We start from the raw sequence: 24,643 nt of genomic DNA, 5'->3' as shown, positions 1-24,643 counted from the left end.
TGGCACACACCTGTAGTCCCAGCTACTTAGGAGGCTGAGGCAGGAGAATCACTTGGACCTAGGAGGTGGAGGTTGCAGTGAGCCAAGATCATGCCACTGCACTCCTGCCTGGGCAACAGACTGAATGAGACTCCATCTCAAAGATTATATATGTATATATGTAATATATACACATATGTATTTATATATATAATATATATTAATTTTTTAAACCATATACCTTTGACTTACTAATTTCACTAAGAATCCTAAGGAAACAAAAATTACTTATGATTAAGGATGTTCAGTTTATTTGTTTTGGTATCAAAGATATCAAAGGGGTGTATGTGTGTGTATTTGAAATAATATCAGACTTACAGAAAAGTTAAAGTTACAAGATTACTACAAAGAATTCTCACAAACCCTTCACCAAGATTCCCCAAATCTTTTCTCTCCCTTTGTCTCTCTCTCTCTCTCTCATACACAAACACACAGACACACAGACACACAGACACACACACTTTTCAGAGTAAATTACAGACCAGATGCTGATGCTACTTGACTCCTAATTACCTCAATGTGTATTTGTAAAAGCAGGGGCATTCTTCTACATAACCACAGTACAGTAATCAAAATTAAGAAATCAGCATTATTAAAATACTATAACTAATCTGCAGACCTTACTCAGATTTAGTCAGTTCTCCCAGTAATGTCCCTGAGAGCACAAGAGAAAACAAATTATTTGGTTTGGGTTTTGGTGTTTTAGTGTTTTTTCTTTAGAGATGGGATCTTGCTATGTTACCCAGGCTAGACTTTTTTTTTTTTTTTTTTTTTTGAGACAGAATCTCACTCTGTCTACCAGGCTGGAGTGCAGTGATGCAATCTCAGCTCACTGCAAGCTCCACCTCCCGGGTTCACATCATTCTTCTGCCTCAGCCTCCCGAGTAGCTGGGACTACAGGCGCCCGCCACCACGCCCGGCTAATTTTTCGTATTTTTAGTAGAGACAGGGTTTCACCGTGTTAGCCAGGATGGTCTCGATCTCCTGACCTCATGATCCGCCCACCTCGGCCTCCCAAAGTGCTGGGATTACAGGAGTGAGCCACTGCGCCTGGCCCAAGCTAGACTCTAGAACTCAAGCAATCTTCCCGCCTCAGCCTCCTGAGTAACTGAAACTACAGGCTCGCCCCTGCATGCAGCTTTGTTTTGTTTTGTTTTTGTTTGTTTGTTTTCGAGACAGAGTCTCATTCTGTCGCCCAGGCTAGAGTGCAGTGGTACTATCTTGGCTCACTGCAACCACCACCTCCTGGGTTCAAGCAATTCTCCTGCCTCAGCCTCCCGAGTAACTGGGATTACAGCTGCCTGCCACCCAACCCTGCTAATTTTTGTATTTTTAGTATAGACAGGGTTTCTCCATGTTGGCCAGGCTGGTCTCAAACTCCTGACCTCAGGTGATCTGCCCGCCTCAGCTTCCCAATTTGTTTTGGTTTTTATGGTCCAGGATCCACCCAGAATCGCTATCTCATTTCACTGTCAGATTTTAAAATCTGCAACAGTTCCTCAGTCGTTCTTTGTCTTTCATGCTATTAATATTTTTGAAGAGTGCAAACCAAATATTATTATTATTATTGTTATTGTTATTATTATTATTTTGAGACAGAGTTTTGCTCTTGTTGCCCAGGCTGGAGTGCAATGGTGCAATCTCAGCTCATCACAACCTCTGCCTTGCAGGTTCAAGCGATTCTCCTGCCACAGCCTCCCAAGTAGCTGGGATTACAGGCGTGCGCCACCAGGCCTGGCTAATTTTGTATTTTTAGTAGAGACGTGGTTTCTCCATGTTGGCCAGGCTGGTCTCGAACTCCCATCCTCAGGTGATCTGCCTGACTCGGCCTCCTGGAGTGCTGGGATTATAGGCATGACCCACCGCGCCCAGCCAAACCAATTATTTTCTATAATGTCTCTCAATTTGGGTTTCTCTGATGCTTCCTCATGATTAGATTCAGTACATTTTTAACAGGATTGCCACAGAAGTGAAGTGTCCTCAGTGCTCAGGATGTGGATTTGTCCCATTACTGGTGATTTCACCTTGAACACTTGCTTAACATGGTGTCTTTCAGGTTTCTCCACTGTTTTTCCTTTTGTCCTTAATTAGAATCTTCCAGAAGATAATTTGAAACTCTGTAGGCATCCAGTTTCTCATCAAACTTTCACATGATAATTTAAGTTTCCATTGATGATTCCTGATTGAATCAGTTACTACAGAGCTATTACTATGATGGCCTCCAAATAGAGACTTTCTGATTCCTTCATTTGTTCTATACTTACTGTTGGCATTCTTTTTTTTTTTTTTTTTTTTTGAGACGGAGTCTCGCTCTGTCGCCCAGGCTGGAGTGCAGTGGCCGGATCTCAGCTCACTGCAAGCTCCGCCTCCCGGGTTTACGCCATTCTCCGGCCTCAGCCTCCCGAGTAGCTGGGACTACAGGCGCCCGCCACCTCGCCCGGCTAGTTTTTTGTATTTCTTAATAGAGACGGGGTTTCACCGTGTTAGCCAGGATGGTCTCGATCTCCTGACCTCGTGATCCGCCCGTCTCGGCCTCCCAAAGTGCTGGGATTACAGGCTTGAGCCACTGCGCCCAGCCTACTGTTGGCATTCTAATTTAAGGAACAGCTTTTCCTTTTCTTCCCTTTCCTTTTTCTTTATGTGTGAATTCTTAGATTATTATTATAATTAGTGGATTATAAACTGTTATAATAATGTATTTTAATGCTCAAGTCTACCCACAGTTGGCAAGTGGGTGCCCCTCCAAATTGGCTGCTCATCCTTCTGACATGTTTCCATCATTTTTTGGGCACTTCCTTCAATTTCTGGCAAAACAAATGTTCTGTGTTTATCTTTTAATTTCCCTGCTCCTGCCCTAGCATCAACTATTTTTTAAGAAGGTTTGTTCCTTCTAGTGGAGAACAATATTTAGAAACCAAGATCTGAGCATTGTGTGTGTTCATTGCTACTAAGGTCATTTCAGTGGGGAAATATGTATGTTTATACACCCAACACCTATAGCTATTTACATTTCTGTGAATCTATATTAAAAGCTGTGGGTTCATATTGATAGTTCCAATTCTTTTTTTTTTTTTTTTTTTTGAGACGGAGTCTTGCTCTGCCACCCAGGCTGGAGTGCAGTGGCCGGATCTCAGCTCACTGCAAGCTCCGCCTCCCAGGTTCACACCATTCTCCTGCCTCAGCCTCCCGAGTAGCTGGGACTACAGGCGCCTGTCACCTCGCCCGGCTAGTTTTTTGTATTTTTTTTTTAGTAGAGACGGGGTTTCACCGTGTTAGCCAGGATGGTCTCGATCTCCTGACCTCGATCTCCTGACCTTTGGGAGGCCGTCTCGGCCTCCCAAAGTGCTGGGATTACAGGCTTGAGCCACCGTGCCCGGCCGATAGTTCCAATTCTAATCCATGACTACAGAATTCATCCAAGTTTCTTTTCCATGTTTGTAACTCCCTTTCCCCTGACCCCTTTTTTTTTTTTTTTTTTTTTTTTTTTTTGAGACGGAGTCTCGCTCTGTCCCCCAGGCTGGAGTGCAGTGGCCGGATTTCAGCTCACTGCAAGCTCCGCCTCCCAGGTTTACACCATTCTCCTGCCTCAGCCTCCCGAGTAGCTGGGACTACAGGCGCCCGCCACCACGCCCGGCTAGTTTTTTTTTTTTTGTATTTTTTAGTAGAGACGGGGGTTTCACCGTGTTAGCCAGGGTGGTCTCGATCTCCCGACCTCGTGATCCGCCCGTCTCGGCCTCCCAAAGTGCTGGGATTACAGGCTTGAGCCACCGCGCCCGGCGACCCCTTTTTTTTTTTTTTGGAGTCAAAGTCTCACTCTATCGCCCAGGTTGGAGTGCAATGGCGCAATCTCTGCTCACTGCAACCTCCGCCTCCCGGGTTCAAGCGATTCTCCTGCCTCAGCCTCCCAGGCAGCTGGAATTACAGGCATGCGCCACCACAACTGGCTAATTTTTATATTTTTAGTAGTGACAGGGTTTTACCATGTTGACAAGGCTGGTCTCAAACTCCTGACCTCTGGTGATCCACCCGCCTCAACCTCCCAAAGTGCTGGGATTACAGGCGTGAGCCACTACACCTGGCCTGTAACTCCTTTTTCTAACAGTGAGAAAGCCAGCCCCACCGTGTTTACTTATTTGTTCAATCCTAGAATATACAGAAAATAGTCTTAGAATTGCTAATCTATGTTTTTCACCATTGTAAAAAAAAAAAAAACCTATTAATTACACTTTACTATTGATTTACAGTTCTGTCTTTAGCCTAAGTGTTTACAGTCAACATACTGTGTTCAAAAGTTACTTGGGGCTGGTTGCAGTGGCTCATGCCTGTAATCCCAGCACTTCCCAGCAAGCGAGGGGGGCAGATTGCATGAGCTCAGGAGCTCCAGACCAGCCTAGGTAACATGGTGAAACACTGTCTCTACAAAAAATACAGAAATTAGGTGGGCGTGGTAGTGTGCGCCTGTAGTCCCAGCTACTTGGGAGGCTGAGGTGGACCATCTGAGACCGGGAAGGTCAAGGCTGCAGTGAGGGTGATTGCACCACTACACTATAGCCTGGGTGACAGAGCGAGACCCCATCTCAGAAAACAAACAAACAAACAAACATAAAGAAACAAAAAACGTGCAATTAATTAGTAAGAATGTAAAACAGTTCCAAAGTAGTTTAGAGTGAAAAGCAAGTCTTTCCCCAACCTCCAGTTTCCTTCCAGAAGGCTCACTGTTTGTAGGTTCTTTGTATTCCCCCAGAGCTATCCTCTACATAGACAAGCACACACAGTGCATACACATACTTATCTGCAACACGCCATAGACGTTTTCACTTCATGATAGAACTTGAGGATCATTTTATATTTGTATGTATTGATCAGCTTTATGTTTATTATAATTAATTAAGCAATCATCCATAGCATGGTCATTTCCTTTTCTTCTTTACTATATAATAAATAATGCTTCAAAGGCAGGGGGAGAAAAACACCTCTTTCTCTCTGACTCCCAAAAGTTTCAGTTATTCAAAGGTAAAAAGAAGCCTACACTAGCAGCTTCAAAGCAGCTGACTTTTTATGCCAAAAAGCATTGGGAACTAGGTCAGTTGCACTATTTCAAGTGTTCAAGTGTGTTTCTGCTTATAAGTTTTCAGGAACAAGTGAAACCCCAGGTTTATTAAAATTAAGGAACATAGCCTTGGGTACAGAATTAGTTGAAATAGTAGTATTTAGGTCAGCTACCATTTAAATTCCCGGGACACCCAGAAACACAGAAATTCTTTTCTTTCTGTGTTTCTGTGTAGTTTCTTTTTTCTTTTTTTTTGAGATGGAGTCTCACTCTGTTGCCCAGGCTGGAGTGCAGTGCTGCAATCTCGGCTCACTGCAACCTCCGCCTCCCAGGTTCAAGCAGTTCTCTTGCCTCAGGCTCCTGAGTAGCTGAGATTACAAGCGTGCACCACCACACCCAGCTAATTTTTGTATTTTTAGTAGAGACAGGGTTTCACCATGTTGGTCAGGCTGGTCTCGAACTCCTGACCTAGTGATCCACCCACCTCGGCCTCCCAGAGTGCTGGGATTACAGGCATGAGACACTGTGCCCGGTCCTCTGTGTAGTTTCTATGTAATATTTCTTTTCTTTTTCTCTTTTTTTTTTTTTTTTTTTTTTTTTTTTGAGATGGAGTCTAGCTCTGTCACCCAGGCTAGAGTGCAGTGACACTATCTCGCCTCACTGCAGCCTCCGCCTCCTGGGTTCAAGCAATTCTCCTGCCTCAGCCTCACAAGTAGCTGGGACTACAGGTGTGTGCCACCATGCCTGGCTAATTTTTTTGTATTTTTAGTAGAGACAGAGTTTCACCATGTTGGCCAGGCTGATCTCAAACTCCTGACCTCAGGTGATCTGCCCACCTCAGCCTTCCAAAGTGCTAGGGTTACAGGTGTAAGCCACCACACCCAGTTTTTCTGTGTCATATTTCTATATAAATTACTTTATAGAATGTTGTAACAAACAGAAATATAATTACCAAAGGCTTTTGGTGTTTGTATGTTTGTGGAAATGTAATTCAGCGGGTTTTGATACTATAAATGGTTAATGTTAGAGATAACTATGTTTTTAAATATAAACATAAATATAATATTGTTTTTAATATAGATAATACATTAACTTGGTTCAAAAAATCAAATGGGGCCGGGCATGGTGGCTCACGTCTGTAATCCCAGCACTTTGGGAGGCCAAAGCAGGTAGATCACCTGAGGTCAGGAGTTCAAGACCAGCCTGACCAACAAGGTGAAACCCTCTCTCTACTAAATATCCAAAAATTAGCCGGATGTGGTGGCAGGCACCTGTAGTCCCAACTACTCTGGAGGTTGAGACAGGAGAATTGCTTGAACCTGGGAAGCGGAGGTTGCAGTGAGCCGAGACTACACCGCTGCAATCCAGCCTGGGTGACAGAGCAAGACTCCATCTCAAAACGGAAAGAAAACTCAAATGGTACAGAAAGATGTATACTACAATGAAGAGTTTCCCTCCTAGTCTCGTTCCCCAGCCACCGACTTGCCATCAGGCAACCAGTGAAACCAGCTTTTATGGTGTGAGCTTAAGTTCCTTGCTCACTTTGTACTGGGAAAACTTTCAAACCCATGGACAAGTTGGAAGAGTACAGTGAATACATTCACGTGGTATCACCAGTCATTTCTGTTTTGCAGTATTTGCTTTATTGGTGCTAAATGTCTGTAGTCTCTCTCTATGTGTATGTACACACACACATTTATACTTTATTTATATACTTTTTTCTCTTAACCATTTGAAGGTACTCTGCAAACGTCACAACTTTTTAATCCCTAAATACTTCAGCAGATGTCTCCTAGGAACAAGGACCTTTTAATACAATTATATCAAATTTCTTCCATTTGGCCCAGTAACACCCTTTACAAAAACAGTTTTTCACTTTAGAATCCAGAGAGCACTGATTTCATGTAGTTATCACATCTCTTTAGTCTGTAACAGTCCTGATCAGTTGTCTTTTTTTTTTTTTTTTTTTTTTTTTTGAGACGGAGTCTTGCTCTGTCACCCAAGCTGGAGTGCAGTGGCGCGATCTCAGCTCACTGCAAGCTCCGCCTCCCGGGTTCACACCATTCTCCTGCCTCAGTCTCCCAAGTAGCTGGGACTACAGGCGCCCGCCACCATGCCCGGCTAATTTTTTGTATTTTTAATAGAGACAGGGTTTCACCGTGTTAGCCAGGATGGTCTCCTGACCTCGTGATCCGCCCGCCTTGGCCTCCCAAAGTGCTGGGGTTACAGGCGTGAGCCACCGTGCGGCCCCTGTTCAGTTATCTTCTAGAGTGGCCTTGTCTGACTGGACTTGTCAGACTGGAATTACGTTTTCTCATGACTCGACTTCATCAGGCTAAATGGTTTGGGCAAGACACATGTTGGTTTGTCACATTCGTGGTGATGCTGAGTGTGGGCACTTGGTTAAGTGGCTTCTCCCAGATTTCTCCACAAGGGTCTCAAAGGTGTCTTGTTCCCTTCTTAAGAGGAAATGATCTCCAGGATAGTGCTTTGAGACCATGTGACTATTCTGTTTCTCAGCCTCTCACCCTTTGATGCCCCTCACCTGAATATTATATTGATAGTCACAAAATGATGATTTTATAATTGTAGTATCCTATCTATATTTATTGCCTGGGATTTTTCCAGAAAGAAGAGCTTTTTTGGCCAGGCACAGTGGCTCACATCTGTAATCCCTGCACTTTGGGAGGCAGAGGCAGGCAGATCACTTGAGGTCAGGAGTTTGAGACCTGCCAGGCCAACATGGCGAAACCCCATCTCTACTAAAAATACAAAAACTATCTGGGTGTGGTGGCACATACCTATAATCCCAGCTACTTGGGAGGCTGAGGCAAGAGAATCACTTGAACCTGGGAGGCAGAGGTTGCAGTGAGCTGAGATTGCGCCACTGCACTCCAGCCTGGGTGACAGAGCGAGACTGTGTCTCAAAAAAATAAATAAATAACGGATTACCTGAGGTCAGGAGTTCAAGACCAGCCTGGTCAACATGGCAAAACCCCGTCTCTACTAAAACTACAAAAATTAGCCAGATGTGGTGGTATGTGCCTGTAGTCCCAGCTGCTCGGGAGGCTGAGGCAGGAGAATCACTTGAACTTAGGAGGCGGAGGTTACAGTGAGCTGAGATCGTGCCACTACACTCCAGCACTCCAGCCTGGGCAACAGAGTAAGACCCTGTCTCAAAAAAAAAAGAGCTTTTTCTTCCTCTCCTTCCCATTTTTTTTGAGTAGCACTGTGAACTCATAGGGATCATTACCGTTGTTGTTAGAATTTTTTAAATTATTATTATTATTTTAAAAAATAGAGTCAGGGTCTTGCTATGTTACCCAGGCTGGCTCTAACTCATGGGGTCAAGCGATCTTCCCACCTCAGCCTCCTAAAGTGCTGGAATTATAGATGTGACCTACCAGGCCTGGCCCAGGATTTTTTATGTTTGTTTTTTAGAACTTTTTATTATGAGGAATTTTAAACACAAAGTAGACAAAGCACTGTCACAAGCCCCCATGCTCCCTCAGCTTGAGTATTTACCACTCATGGCTGCTCTTGTTTCATCCACACCCCCACTGCCTTTGCGCCTGCCTGGTATGATTTTGAAGCTCACCCATCATATCAGTTCATCTGTCATATTTTAGCACTTATCTCTAAGAGATCATGTATTCTTTCTGTATTTAGTGTATTCTTTCTGTATTTAATATATTGTAATTTATTGCATTCCTCATTCTTTTTGATGCTTTAATTATCCCAAATTTGATCAATAGAAGCCTGTTTGAGCTGGCTCCTATACTTTTGACATGTTTTCACCTCCTCTGAACACTTCCTTGCTTTGTGTCACAAGACACTGTAGGACTGCCTTAGATTACCTTGCCTCAAACCTGGAATCCGCCATTCTCGAAGGAGCCTGTGAACTAAGTCTCTTTGTGCAGAGAGTAATTTACAGGATTTACACTTTCTTGTAAATGGATTAAAATTCAAAAGTCAGTTACTAAGGAGACAATTTAAAATAATCTATCAAACAAAAGTAAACAAATTAGTATAGGTCCAAATCTCTCCATCATTTATTTATTAGAGATGGGGTCTTGCTTTGTTGTCCAATATGAACTCCTGGGCTCAAGTGATCCTTCCACCTCAGCCTTCCAAATAGGTGGGATTACAGGCACGAGCCACAACAGTCAGACAAATCTCTTTATTTTTGTTTTGTTTTTGTTTTTTGAGATGGAGTCTTGCTTTGGCGCCCAGGCTGGCATGCAGTGGTGCAATCTCAGTTCAACCTCCACCTCCCAGTTCAAGTGATTCTCCTGCCTCAGCACCCCCTAGTAGCTGGGATTTCAGGCACCCACCACCATGTCTGGCTAATTTTTGTATTTTTAGTAGAGACCGCACCTAGCCCCAAATCTCTTTGGATCACTAAAGGATTTCGTAGGTTCAAAATTTATTAAGAGCAGGCAGGGCACAGTGGCTCATACCTGTAATCCCAGCACTTTGGGAGGCCGAGGCAGGCGGATCACTTGAGGTCAGGAGTTCAAGACCAGCCTGGCTAGCATGGTGAAACCTCATCTCTACTAAAAATACAAAAATTAGCCAGGTATGGTGGGGCATGCCTGTATAATACCAGCTACTCGGGAGGCTGAGGCACAAGATAGCTTGAACCCAGGAGGCAGAAGTTGCAGTGGGCCGAGATTGCACCACTGCACTCCAGCCTAGGGGAAAGAGCAAGACTCCATCTTTTAAAAAAAAAAAAAAAAAAAAAATTGAGAGCAGCTGAGCCCTTATCACCTATAGTAGCTACCGTGCTTTGGATGTGAGAGTGCCTGAATGATCATTCTGAATTTTTTTTTTTTTTTTTTTTTTTGAGACGGAGTCTCACTTTGTCGCCAGGCTGGAGTGTAGTGGCACTATCTTGGCTCACTGCAACCTCTGCCTCCTGGGTTCAAGCAGTTCTCCTGCCTCAGCCTCCTGAGTAGCTGGGACCACAGGCTAATTTTTGTATTTTTTAGTAGCGACGGGGTTTCACCATATTGGCCAGGCTGGTCTTGAACTCCTGACCTTGTGATCCTCCCATCTCACCCTCCCAAAATGCTGGGATTACAGGCATGAGCCACGCCGCCCTGCCAATCACTCTGAATTTTTACTGAAGTTTCTAGTCCCGCTCTGCCCCTCCCTACTTCCCTATCCCCCCTGTAGCTCAGCCTGCCTACCTTATGTGGAACCATTGTATTTTCAGACATCTGGACTTAAAACTAGATGTTCTTATTTTCTTCTTCCTTTAATGAATTACCAAATCCAATAAATTATTTGAAAATGTGTCCTATCCATTCTCTCTAATAACAATGAAAATACTAATCATATTATTAACAACAACAAGGACAGTGCTGGGGCTCCACACACTATTTCTAATTATGTTGGAGCTACATGTAGCATTATTGTTCCCACGTTACAGCAGAGAAGATGGGGGTTCAGACCTTGGACAAATTGCTCATAAAGGCGAACTTTACCTGTTAGTTATCTATACCACACTGCTTCCCATTTTTCTCCTTTTCTACATCCATACCTTAAGGTAGACTTTAAGAGAGACTAGAATATGACAGAAAAACAGGAGGTGAATCAGCAGTCCCAGCTCAGTCATAGGTCCCACCCTGCCAGCAAGTGGTTTCTGAGCTAAGCTTGTATCTTAAACTATCTGAGCCCTAGTTTTGTCTTTTCTAAAATGAGGAACTCTAGCTGTGCAATAAAATTACCTGGGGAGCTTTTTAAAACTATGGATGCCTGAGCCTCACCCACATAAATTCTGACTTAAATAGTCTGGAGAAAGGGCTTTAGGCATCAGCATTTTTCAAAAGCTCCCCAGGTGATTTTAAAGTGCAGCCAGGATAAAGAAGCATTATGCTACCTGATTTCCAAAGCCCATTGCAACCCTAACGCCTCCTAATTAGACAGCTGCAACAATTGTCTAGGTGATCAATCTGCCTTCGTCCTCTTCCTAAAGAAGGCAGATTTGCGGCCGGGTGCGGTGGCTCAAGCCTGTAATCCCAGCACTTTGGGAGGCCGAGACGGGCGGATCACGAGGTCAGGAGATCGAGACCATCCTGGCTGACACGGTAAAACCCCGTCCCGTCTCTACTAAAAAGGACAAAAAACTAGCCGGGCGAGGTGGCGAGCGCCTGTAGTCCCAGCTACTCGGGAGGCTGAGCCAGGAGAATGGCGTAAACCCGGGAGGCGGAGCTTGCAGTGAGCAGAGATCCGGCCACCGCACTCCAGCCTGGGTGACAGAGCGAGACTCCGTCTCAAAAAAAAAAAAAAAGAAGGCAGATTTCCGCATTAATTCTCCTGAAATATTTGAACCAAATCATCAGGGAGCTTCTCATTCCCACTGGAGAAAGCACAAATCTCCGACCTGGCAGTCAAGGTTCTCTAGTTAGAAACCCTCAACTTCCACCAGGCTGGTCCCTGTTTTTCCCATGAATAGGCCAGACTCATTGTGTGTTCAGGCCTTTATTGATGGGTATACATTGAATGTCCTTTCCTTCCCTGTTTAAATTCTTCCCCTCCTTCAGGGCCCCACCCAAAGCCCCTAGAAAAAATGAAGGTTTTTCAGTCCCTTCACTGATCTCTTCCTGCCTATTATACTTTTTATTTGTACACCCCACTAGGTACATAACCACTTTGTTAAATGTTTTCTTCATTGATTCATTCACCCAACAGTATTTGAGTACCTACCACATGCCAGCCCCAGATATATAACAGTGTATCCCAGACAGATAGTTAGGCCAACAGTCACAACACAGTTACGTTTTTGGTTTTGGTTTTGGTTTTTTTAGTGGAGTCTCACTCTGTCACCCAGGCTGGAGTGCAGTGGCGCAATCTTGGCTCACTGCAAGCTCCGCCTCCCAGGTTCACGCCATTCTCCTGCCTCAGCCTCCGGAATAGCTGGGACTACAGGCGCCCGCCACCACGACCGGCTAATTTTTTGTATTTTTAGTAGAGATGGGGTTTCACCGTGTGAGCCAGGCTGGTCTTGAATTCCTCACCTTGTGATCTGCCCGCCTCGGCCTCCCGAAGTGCTGGGATTACAGACGTGCAACACAGTATTTTAAGTGTGCTGCTAGGAGTAGTCCAGAGTGTGGACTCCGAAAAGGAGCCTCTAACCCAGTTGGGGTGGTCAGGGAAGGTTTCCTTGAGGTGGTGTTCTCTGAGAGTTACCCAGGCAGAGAGGATCTGGGTGAAGAATGGTCCGTGAAATAGAAACAGCAAGTTCAGAGCCTAGAGAGAAAAGAGACCATGGTGCTGTGGGGAAAGGAAAACACGTTCAGGTGAGGCAACTAAGGTGTTTGGTAGGAAAGGTGAGCACAAAGCATGCAGGTCTTGGATGCCATGTTAAGAGCCAGTGTTGTAATCTAAGCATGAAGTAGACCTACACTAGCAGTGTAGGAAAGATGGCGAGACATGAATGGATCTGAGACAACTAGGTTAGATAGAACTTGTGATTGGTTGGGCAGAGTGGAAGAATAAGGATGACTTACAGATTTCTGACAATCACACACAGGTTCACTGAGTTGGAGAAATGGGGAGAGATTTGGATTTGAAGGGAAGTTACTGAGTTTAGTTTAGGGTATGTTTGTCTAGTGTGAGGTACCTGTAGGACAACTAAATTATATGATACACGGCTGTATATACTGAAGCTTAACACTGAAATATGAGCTGAAATGGGATTGGGATTGATCAGCATATAAATTTCTTTTTCTTTTTCTTTTTCTTTTTTTTTTTTTGAGACTGAGTCTCAGGCCGGGCGCGGTGGCTCAAGCCTGTAATCCCAGCACTTTGGGAGGCCGAGACGGGCGGATCACGAGGTCAGGAGATCGAGACCATCCTGGCTAACATGGTGAAACCCCCTCTCTACTAAAAAAAAATACAAAAAACTAGCCGGGCGATGTGGCGGGCGCCTGTAGTCCCAGCTACGCAGGAGGCTGAGGCAGGAGAATGGCGTGAACCCCAGAGGCGGAGCTTGCAGTGAGCTGAGATCCAGCCACTGCACTCCAGCCTGGGCAACAGAGCGAGACTCCGTCTCAAAAAAAAAAAAAAAAAAAAAGAGACTGAGTCTCAGTCTGTCGCCCAGGCTGGAGTGCAGTAGCACGATCTCGGCTCACTGCAACCTCCTCCTGCCTGGTTCAAGTGATTCTCCTGCCTCAGCCTCCTGAGTAGCTGGGATTACAGGCACGCGTCACCACACCCGGCTAATTTTTTTTTTTTTTTTTTTTTTTTTTTTTGTATTTTTAGTAGAGATGGGGTTTCATCATGTTGGTCACACTGGTCTCAAACTCCTGACCTTGTGATCCACCCGCCTCAGCCTCCCAAAGTGCTGGGATTACAGGCGTGAGCGACCGCACCCGGCCAGCATATAAATTTCAACTGAAGCAATGGGAGTGGAGGAAATAGAACAAGGAGAGCATATAAATAGAGAAGAAAATAGCCAGAAGAGAACCCCACAGCACCTCAACATTTAAGCTAAGAAAAGAGGATGTTGCAGGCAGGAAAGAAGATCCACAGAGTGATGCACACTGAGAAGGAAGGGAAGGAGTGGGCGTTCTGATAGATTTAACAACTGGGAGGCTGCTGGTTGGTATGACTTGTTTCTGTGGAATGGTAGGTGCAGAAGCCAGATTGCAACAGACTGAGGAGAGAGCCGGAGGTGTGCTCATGAGCATAGACAGCTGTCAGATAAATGAAGATAACTGAAGAGCAATAGCTATGAGGATGTGTGGGATTAAGGGAATTATTTTTGTAGTGAAAGATGAGCTTTTTTCACAGCTGATAAGAGAAAGACATTCATTCTAGAGCACTGCTAGGATTCTTTGTAGACAGAGGAGGGACACCTCTTCTATTGTAACAAGAGAAGGTGGGAAAGGGTAAGACTGTAGCTTTCGCGGCAGAAAGTTCTCATCTAGCGTATAGGTTTGCTTATAATGAAATAGCATTCAAAAGAGCTGACTAAGGGAAAAAAAGGATTACCGGACAGGTGTGGGGTTGGATTCCAGTTGAGTCTGGGCACCACAATTATAACACACTGATCTATCATGTTTCTGTGAGCCTGTGTGTTTCTTGGATGGTAAACTTGAGGATAAAGACTGTTTGGTATCCTTCAGCTGTCTTCTCTGTTTTTTGTTTTTTGGGTGTTTTTTTTGTTTTTGTTTTGAAATGGAGTTTCAGTCGTCACCCAGGCTGGAGTGCAATGGTGCAATCTCGGCTCACTGCAACCTCCAACTCCCAGATTCAAGCGATTCTCCTGCACAGCCTCCTGAGTAGCTGGGATTACAGGTGCACACCACCACGCCTGGCTAATTTTTTTGTATTTTTAGTAGAGACGGGATTTCACCATGTTGGTCAGGCTGCTTGAACTCCTGACCTTGTGATCCACCAGCTTCGGCCTCCCAAAGTGTTGGGATTACAGGCGTGAACCACGGTGCTGGCCCAACAGCATGGCCTCTTATCTCTACTTCATTGTTCTTTCTCTTTGTTCTCCTGGACTAAAATGATTGCCCCAGGCTATCTTTACATTATTCCAAACCAAGCATTTAACAGCCACTGGCAAGTGCACTGGTTTCCAGTACTTAATACATCAGAATCAAATGGAAAGCTTTAAAAAGTTATAGATTCCTGGCCGGGCGCGGTGGCTCACGCCTGTAATCCCAGCACTTTGGGAGGCCAAGGTGGGCAGATCACGAGGTCAGGAGATGGAGACCATCCTGGCTAACACGGTGAAACCCTGCCTCTACTAAAAATACAAAAAAAAAAAAAATTAGCCAGGCGTGGTGGCAGGCACCTGTAGTCCCAGCTACTTGGAAGGCTGAGGCAGGATAATGGCGTGAACCCGGGAGGCGGAGCTTGCACAAGTGAGCCAAGATTGTGTCACTGCACTCCAGCCTGGGCAACAGAGTGAGACTCTGCCTCAGAAAAAAAGGTTATAGATTCCTAGCCAGGCGTCGTGGTTCACACTTGTAATCCCAGCACTTTCAGAGGCCAAGGCAGGCAGATCACGAGGTCAGAAGGTCGAGACCAGCCTGACCAACATGGTGAAACCCCGTCTCTACTAAAAATACAAAAATTAGCCGGACGTGGTGGCTGTAATCCCAGCTACTCAGGAGGCTGAGGCAGGAGAATCGCTTGAACCCGGGAGGCGGAGGTTAGCAGTGAGCCTAGATTGCGCCATTGCACTCCAGCCTTGGCGACAGAGCAAGACTCCAGCTCAAAAATCTAAAATAAAAAATGAATAAATAAATAAAATAAAAAGTTATAGATTCCTAAGCCCCACATTAAATTTCTGAATTGATCTTTGTGGATGGAACCAAGAAATTCTCCAGGTGATCTTGACGCAACCTGAATTTGAGAACCGCTACCTCTTGATATCCATCCCTTACCCCCATTCCAGATTCTCCAGAGAGTCTGATTAGGCCACTTGTGGTTGAGTAAACCATGACTGGAGGGGTAGTCTTCTGGGCGGCACAAGGAAGTAGTCTTCCAGGGCCTCTGCTGCTCAATCTGGAGCCTTTGTACAAATTAGGAAAAAGTGCCCCTCAGGGCCAAAGTATAAAAACGCACCCCTCTAAGTAGACAACCTGCTTTACTGTTAGGCTTGGCACTTTTAGAGGGTGTGTAGCGGGTGCTTCTTCCCTGGACTTTAGCTCTTATCTGCCCTCTGGGAAGTAACACCATGTTGTATATTGTCTTTTCTATCTTATTGCATTAGCTACATTTTTCAATAACATGTTGAAAACCTGTGAAAAGAGGGTCATCCTTGCCTTATTATTGATCTTAGCAGTAAAGCTTTAAGTTTTTTGCCATTAAATATGAATTACACTTGGTGGCTTATGCATTTAATCTCAGCACTTAGAGGGGCTGAGGTGGGCGGATCACTTCAGACCAGACTGGCCAACGTGGTGAAAATCCATCCCTACTGAAAATAGAAAAATTAGCCAGCTACAGTGGCACATACCTATAGTCCCAGCTACTCAGAAGGCTGAGGTGGGAGAATCACTTGAGCCTGGGAGGCAGAGGTTGCAGTGAGCTAAGATTGCATCACTACACTGCAGCCATGGCAACAGATACCCTGTCTCGGGGAAAAGAAAAAACAATGAATAAACCTCTCAAAACCTTTTTAAAAAGCATGAATTCGCTGTAGGTTCTTTGTAGATGTTTATCAAATTGAGAAAGTTCCCCTCCTAGTTTGCTGAGAGTTTTTTTCATGAATGGGTGTTGCTTTTTTTTTTTTTTTTTTTTTTTTTGAGACGGAGTCTCGCTCTGTCGCCCAGGCTGGAGTGCAGTGGCCAGATCTCAGCTCACTGCAAGCTCCGCCTCCCGGGTTTACGCCATTCTCCTGCCTCAGCCTCCCGAGTAGCTGGGACTACAGGCGCCCGCCACCTCGCCCGGCTATTTTTTTGTATTTTTTTTAGTAGAGACGAGGTTTCACCGTGTTAACCAGGATGGTCTCGATCTTCTGACCTCGTGATCCGCCCGTCTCGGCCTCCCAAAGTGCTGGGATTACAGGCTTGAGCCACCGCGCCCGGCCTGGGTGTTGCTTTTTGTCAAATACTTTTTCTGCATCTGTTGATATTATCATGGGATTTTTCTTCTTTAGCTTATTGATGTGATACATTAAAATAATTGATTTTTGGCCACACATGGTGGCTCACGCCTGTAATCCCAGCACTTTCGGAGGCCGAGGTAGTAGGATCTCTTGAGCCCAGGAGTTCGAGACCAGCCTGGGCAACATAGGAAGACCTCGTCTCTACAAAAAATTTAAAAATTAGCCAGGCATTGGCCAGGCGTGGTGACTCACACCTGTAATCCCAGCACTCTGGGAGGCCGATGCAGGTGGATCACGAGGTCAGGAGTTCGAGACCATCCTGACCAACATGGTGAAACCCTGTCTCTACTAAAAATACAAAAATTAGCCAGGTGTGGTGGCGGGCACCTGTAATCCCAGCTACTTGGGAGGCTGAAGCAGAAAATTGCTTGAACCTTAGCCGGGCACAGTGGCTCACGCCTATAACCCCAGCACTTTAGGAGGCCGAGGCAGGTGGATCGCTTGAGCTCAGGAGTTTGAGATCAGCCTGGGCAACATGGTAAAACCCCATCTCTAAAAAAACACAAAAACTAGCCAGGCTTGGTGGCATGCACCTGTAGTCCCAGCTACTCGGACTGAGGTGGGAGGATCCCTTGAGCCCAGGATGCAGAGGTTGCAGTGACCCGGGATTGCCATAGAGTGAGACCCTGTCTCAAAACAAACAACAATGACAAAACAATTAATTATAAAGCTGGTACTCACAGCTGGGCTTCGTGGCTCAAGCCTACTGTAGTATGGGAAGTTCCCCACCATATGGGGGACTTCCCATACTACAGTAGGACATCATGAGGTCACCTTGTAGGGGACATGCTGTAAAACTGGATGATTTTCACATTGACCCTTCCCCTCGTGGGTTTCTTCCTAATAATTCATTGCCTGTCTACCTGGAATAGTTTAGGTTCGCCCTTCCCTGCTAGTGGAAGAATGAAAAAGGTGACCATGTCCACCTCTTTAATAACCTTCTGTCACCTGGGCTGGAGTACAGTGGCTTCATCACTGCACTTCAGCCTCAACCTCCTGGGCTCAAGCTGTCGTCCCACATCAGCCCCCGCAAGTAGCTGAGACCACAGGCATGTGCCACCACGTCCAGCTAAGTTTCTAATTTGTAGAGATGAGGTCTCCCTATGTTGCCCAGACTGATCTCAATTTCCTGGGCTCAAGTGATCCTCCCACCTCAGCCTCCTAAAGTGTCAGGATTACAGGCATGAGTCACCACATCTGGCCTCCTTTTCATTTTTATATTACAAAAGAGAAACAAATAATTAATTGTTTAGAACAGAATCTTTTTTTTTTTGAGACAGAATCTTGCTCTGTTGCCCAGGCTGGAGTGCAGTGGCACCATCTCGGCTCACTGCAAGCTCCGCCTCCTGGGTTCACGCCATTCTCCTGCCTCAGCCTCCCAAGTAGCTGGGACTACAGGCACCCGCGACCGCGCCCGGCTAATTTTTTGTATTTTTAGTAGAGACGGGGTTTCACCATGTGAGCCAGGATGGTCTCGATCTCCTGACCTTGTGATCCGCCCACCTCAGCCTACCAAAGTGCTGGGATTACAGGCGTGAGCCACTGTGCCTGGCCTAGAACAGAAATGTTAACATTAGTTTGTCGGGCTGGATGCAGTGGCTCACGCCTATATTCCCAGCACTTTGGGAGGCCAAGGCAGGTGGATCACTTGAGGTCAGGAGTTCAGGACCAGCCTGGGCAACATGGTTAAGTCTTGTCTCTACCAAAAAATACAAAAATTAGCCAGGCATGGTCAGACCTGTAGTCCCAGCTATTCGGGAGGCTGAAGCAAGAGAATCGCTTGAACCTGGGAGGCAGAGGTTGCAGTGAGCCAAGATCGCACCAGTGCACTCCAGCCTAGGTGGCACAGAGTGAGACCCTGTCTCAATAAATAAATAAATAAATAAATAAATAAATAAATAAATAAGCTTAGTTTGTCAATTGGTCAGGCATTGCCAAGGTCTGTGTGAGCACTTACATGTGAATGGTTGGTGGGAACATTTTGCTAAGGCCAAGGTCATAGTTAAGTCTGTGATGGTTAAGTCTGTGACTGTGCAGATGGTTAGACTAAACTCTAAATCCACTGATAGTATAAATAATATAAAACTGAAGAGGGCAGGTGCAGTGGCTCACGCCTGTAATCCCAACACTTTGGGAGACTGAGGTGGGCAGATCACCTCAGGTCAGGACTTGGAGACCAGCTTGGCCAACACAGTGAAACCCCGTCTCTACTAAAAGTACAAAAATTAGCCGGGTGTGGTGGTCGGCGCCTGTAATCCCAGCCACCTGGGAGACTGAGGCAGGAGAATCACTTGAACCTGGGTAGTGGAGGTTGCAGTGAGCCGAGATTGCGCCACTGCAGTCTAGCCTGGGTAACAGAGCAAGACTCCATCTTTTAAAAAATAAAAATAATTTTTAAAAAAGCCAGGCACAGTGGCTCAAGCCTGTAATCCCAGCACTTTGGGAGGCCGAGATGGGCAGATCACGAGGTCAGGAGATCGAGACCATCCTGGCTAACACGGTGAAACCCTGTCTTTACTAAAAAAATACAAAAAACTAGCCAGGCGAGGTGGCGGGCACCTGTAGTCCCAGCTACTCAGGAGGCTGAGGCAGGAGAATGGCGTAAACCCGGGAGGCGGAGCTTGCAGTGAGCAGAGATCCGGCCACTGCACTCCAGCCTGGGCAACAGAGCGAGACTCCATCTCAAAAAAAAAAAAAAGAAAACTGAAGAAAAAAAACTCTGAAAAGTTACTGCACTTTGAAGTAGTAATGGCACAGAGGATTAAAAACTGAAGGTAGGCAGGGTATGGTGGCTCATGTCTGTAATCCCAGCACTTTGGGAGGCTGAGGCAGGCGGATAACAAGGTCAGGAGTTCGAGACCATCCTGACCAACATGGTGAAACCCCATTTCTAAAAATACTACTAAACCCCATTTCTAAAACTACTACTAAAAATACAAAAAATAGCCAGGTGTGGTAGCGCACTACTCAGGAGGCTGAGGCGGGAGAATCACTTGAACTTGGGAGGCGGAGGTTGCAGTGAGCCGAGATCGCACCACTGCACTACAGCCTGGCGACAGAATAAGATTCCCTCTTAAAAAGAAAAAAAAAAAAAAAATGAGGGTAATTTAAAAGCCCTTTATTGGCTGGGCGTGGTGGCTCACACCTATAATCCCAGCACTTTGGGAAGCCAGGGTGAACGGATCACTTGAGGTCAGGAGACCAGCCTAGCCACTATGGTGAAACTCCATCTCTACTAAAATTGGAAAAATTAGCCAGACATGGTGGCACGCACCTGTAATCCCAGCTACTCAGGAGGCTGAGGCAGGAGAATCGCTTGAACCTAGGAGACGGAGGTTGCAGTGAGTCGAGATCATGCCACTGCACTCCAGCCTGGGTGACAGAGTGAGACTCCATCTCAAAATAAATAAACAAATAAAAGCCCTTTATCTTTCTACTTAAAATGTATTATAGAGGCTGGGCACGGTGGTGCATGCCTACAATCCCAGCTACTTGGGAGGCTTGGGTGGAATGATCACTTGAGCCCAGGAGTTTGAGACCAGCCTTGGTAACATGGTGAGACCCTATGACAAAAAAAAAAAAAAAAAAAAATATGTTATAGAGATAACATAATAGTTTTTCTTTTTTAAGAGCTAAAAGGAACTTAATTCTTAAACATTATCCATTTCATCTTCCCGATTTATAGAAAAGAAGCACACAACAATTTAAACATTGGATTAATTTTTCTAATTATATTTTGCTCAGGCTAATATTAAATTGATTTTCATTTCTCAGTTGCATGCTACCTAATGTTGACACAACACAAACTAGAGACATACCAGATGGTAGTGAGGAAATGTACTTTACATCATCTACACAGCAAAACAATGAGTGGTGACAAAAAATTGGGGGTTGGCCCTTGGTCCCTGACCAGGTGCTTGGAGTCTGTGCAGATCCCACATAGGAGCTGATAGTCAGGATCATAATCCTAGCAGGCGGGATACAAGATTACCGGGGGTAGGCCGGGCGCAGTGGCTCACGCCTGTAATCCCAGCACTTTGGGAGGCCGAGACGGGCGGATCACAAGGTCAGGAGATCGAGACCATCCTGGCTGACACGGTGAAACCCCGTCTCTACTAAAAGTACAAAAAACCAACCAGGCGAGGTGGCGGGCGCCTGTAGTCCCAGCTACTTGGGAGGCTGAGGCAGGAGAATGGCGTAAACCCAGGAGGCGGAGCTTGTAGTGAGCCGAGTTGGCGCCACTGCACTCCAGCCTGGGCGACAGAGCAAAGACTCCGTCTCAAAAAAAAAAAAAAAAAGATTACCAGGGGTAGAAATTCCCAGCTGCAGCCTTTTTGTCTGAGCACCACAAACACAGCAGTCCCGGAAGCAAGAAAATAACCTGGTGTCAAGTCAGCATCCCTACTGAATGGCATCAGGAAAATTCAGTGTGCCTGCAGATTGTTAAAGGACGTACTTTGCAATTCCCCTGATGGGATAAGAAAATACAATTTTTAAATTTTTGTTTTGTTTATAATCTAACCTGAAAGTACCAGGGAGGCATGAAGAGGCTTGGTTGATATTTAAAATAATCTGTTAAAGCTTTAGAAATGAAATTAATGTTTTCATCTTGGTCATGTTTCACAGGCTCAGAAAAAATGTCTGAATCAGACTTCCCCCATTTCTGCTCCCAAGACCACAGACGGCCTGAGGCAAGCACAGATCCCTGGGCTCTTGAGCACCGCACTGCCAGGTCAGGAGCTTCCTCAGTTTGTCCGTCCTCCCAACACCCACGGATGCTCTTCTCACTCTTCTCCCTCATTCTGCATGAAAGCTTTCTGGCTTAATCTCGCCTCCACTCTGATTATTCCTTTCTTTCTGTATCCTTTCTGCCCAAATAATATACTGTGTTGCATCAACTCTAAGATAGCATCAGGCCAAGCACCATGTCTCATGCCTGTAATCCCAGCACTTTGGGAGGCCGAGGAGAGTGGATCACCTGAGATCAGGAGTTCAAGACCAGCCTGACCAACATGGTGAAACCCCATCTCTACTAAAAACACAAAATTTAGCCAGGCATGGTGGCACACACCCGTAATCCCAGCTACTCAGGAGGCTGAGGCAGGAGAATCGCTTGAACCCAGGAGGCAGAGCTTACAGTGAGCCAAGATCGCACCACTGCACTCCAGCCTGGGTGACAGAGCGAAACTCCATCTCAAAAAAAAAAAAAAAAAAAATCCGCCGGGCGCAGTGGCTCACGCCTGTAATCCCAGCACTTTGGGAGGCCGAGGCGGGCGGATCACGAGGTCAGGAGATCGAGGCCATCCTGGCTAACACAGTGAAACCCTGTCTCTACTAAAAAATACAAAACAAAATTAGCCGGGCATGGTGGCAGGCGCCTGTAGTCCCAGCTACTCAGAAGGCTGAGGCAGGAGAATGGCGTGAACCCGGTAGGTGGAGCTTGCAGTGAGCCAAGATTGCACCACTGCACTCCAGCCTGGGCGACAGAGCCAGACTCCGTCTCAAAAAAAAAAAAAAAACCCCACTAAGATAGCATCAATGGTAAGATGTACTGTCATTTTTCATACTACCAAAAAGAAAAAAAAAGCACTTATCTCTAAATTATGACACATTAAATTATGTGGGGAAAAAAAAAAATGCTTCTTAGAAATAATGAATTCAGGCCAGGCACAGTGGCTCACACCCGTAATCCCAGCACTTTGGGAGGCCGAGGCAGGCAGATCATGAGGTCAGGAATTCAAGACCAGCCTGGCCAACATGGTGAAACCCCATCTCTACTAGCTGGGCATTGTCCTAGCTACCCAGGAGGCTGAGGCAGGAGGATCATCTGAGCCTGGGAGGTCGAGGCTGCAGTGAGCTGTGATCATGCCACTGCACTCCAGCCTGGGCGACAGAACGAGATCTTGTCTCAAAAAAAAAAAAAAAAGGTATTTTATAGTACTTGTGACTTTGTAATTATCCCCATGTTGCTCTCTATATACATGTTTGGAATTCTCCACCCAGACTGAAAATATTATGGACTGTGTCTTCTGTTTTCTTAAGGTTTTGAACATCTGCAGTTCTAAGACTTTGAACATCCGATTAGTACTTTAAAAAAAAAAAAAAAAAAAGGCAAGAAAGAGAAAAAGCTTGAATATTCCCAGTCAATTGCCTCATTGGCTCTTTGGGCCTCCCTTTCCTTAAATTGTATTTTGGGATTCTGTAGTGCTGACAGATACTGGCTTGAGGCCTGTGTTTCAGACTATAACTAATTTGAAACTATAGCATTTAGAGCTTCTATTTATTACTCTTTACTTATTTATTACTTAAATAGGCTTTAATAACCTCTTCCTTTAGAGCTTGTAAGTAAATGCCCTACCCTGCCCTCCTTCTTCACAGCAAGCAGCCATGATAAAGAAACCTGTTGCAGATTGCTCAACAGTCTGTACCCCTTGGGCTCTAGGGTTATATGATGGACCCAATTTACTATTTCTTTTGAACACTGTCTTATGTATTAATTCTAATAGGGCAGGATTCTGGAAGCAAAGTTATATCTGCGTCCTTAGGAACCGCACAACCACAGCAGGAAAAAGTAGTTGGATCATCTCCTGGCCATCCAGCTGTGCAGGTAGAAAACTATTGGCATAGCCTCTTCCTAATGTTTGGCATAATTGAATGGAAATGTAGTCGTATCATCTTTGTGGTTGCTGGCTAGCTTTGTGTGCACAGTCCACCCAGTCCCCTGTGTGCCCACAACAGGGTGGTCGTTGAAGACCTTCCTGGTGGGCTGGGCCTTATGTTTCTGTTTCTGAGATGAATGTCTATTCTATTTCTGACATGTTTACAGTGCTTCATTAATCCATCATTTCCTCATGAATTAGTAATATACCAGCAGCTAGCACATACTAGGCACTCAAAAAATGTCATTTATTACTGGGCAATATCGTTCACCATTGTATCAAAGTGGATCTGTTCTTCTTAGTTATGCTGAGGGATTTTTTTTTTTTTTCCTGTAGTAGTAACCAGGCGTATAGGAATTAGGCCATCCCTACAGTCTTTTGACCCAACTTTGACACTTTTTTTTTTTTTTTTTTTTGAGACGGAGTCTCGCTCTGTCGCCCAGGCTGGAGTGCAGTGGCCGGATCTCAGCTCACTGCAAGCTCCGCCTCCCGGGTTCACGCCATTCTTCTGCCTCAGCCTCCCGAGTAGCTGGGACTACAGGCGCCGCCACCTCCCCCGGCTAGTTTTTTGTATTTTTTTAGCAGAGACGGGGTTTCACCGTGTTAGCCAGGATGGTCTCGATCTCCTGACCTCATGATCCGCCCGTCTCGGCCTCCCAAAGTGCTGGGATTACAGGCTTGAGCCACCGCGCCTGGCACAACTTTGACACTTTTTAAAGTCCAACTTTTTGGTTTTCGTTTGAGACAGGGTCTCACCTGTCACCCAGGCTGACACGCACTGGTGCGATCACAGCTCACTGCAGCCTTGACCTCCCAGGCTCAGGTGATCCTCCTGCCTCAGTCTTCTGGGTAGCTAGGACAATACCCAGCTACTTTTTTGTGTTTTTTGTAGAGACAGGATTTTGCCATGTTGCTCACACCTGTCTTGAACTCCTGGGCCCAAGCCATCCACCTGCCTCGGCCTCCCAAAGTACTTGGGATTATAGGTGTGAGCCACTGTGCCCTGCCTAGTCCAGTTGGGTTTTTTTTTTTTTTTAGTTTTTCTGTTTTGTTTTGAGGTGGGGTCTCGCCCTGTCACCCAGACTGGAGTGCAGTGGTGTGATCACAGCTCACTGAAGCCTCGATCGCCTGGGCTCATGTGATCCTCCTACCTCCGCCTCCTGAGTAGCTGGGACTACAGGCATGCACCACCACGCCTGGCTAATATTTTTATATTTTTTGTAGAGAAAAGGTTTTGCCATGTTGGCCAGGCTGGTCTCAAAC

General features: G+C 45.7%; 1 protein-coding gene across 4 annotated transcripts in view; it reads left to right on the top strand.

Annotated features, from left to right (window-relative positions):
- Positions 1 to 24,643, top strand: part of BICRAL (BICRA like chromatin remodeling complex associated protein) — an 89,077-nt gene that overhangs the window by 51,675 nt on the left and 12,759 nt on the right. For all 4 annotated transcript variants that reach the window (XM_045390905.3, XM_045390906.3, XM_045390904.3 and 1 more), the window contains 2 exons: positions 21,348 to 21,453; positions 23,228 to 23,328. In XM_045390905.3, the coding sequence (XP_045246840.2) occupies positions 21,348 to 21,453; positions 23,228 to 23,328 (207 nt within the window). The remainder of the gene's footprint in view (positions 1 to 21,347; positions 21,454 to 23,227; positions 23,329 to 24,643) is intronic.

Source organism: Macaca fascicularis, chromosome 4 (assembly GCF_037993035.2).
Source record: "Macaca fascicularis isolate 582-1 chromosome 4, T2T-MFA8v1.1".
NCBI classification, from domain to species: Eukaryota; Metazoa; Chordata; class Mammalia; order Primates; family Cercopithecidae; genus Macaca; species Macaca fascicularis.
Note: the sequence above shows the minus strand (reverse complement) of the source record. Positions and strands in the feature narration are given on the sequence as shown.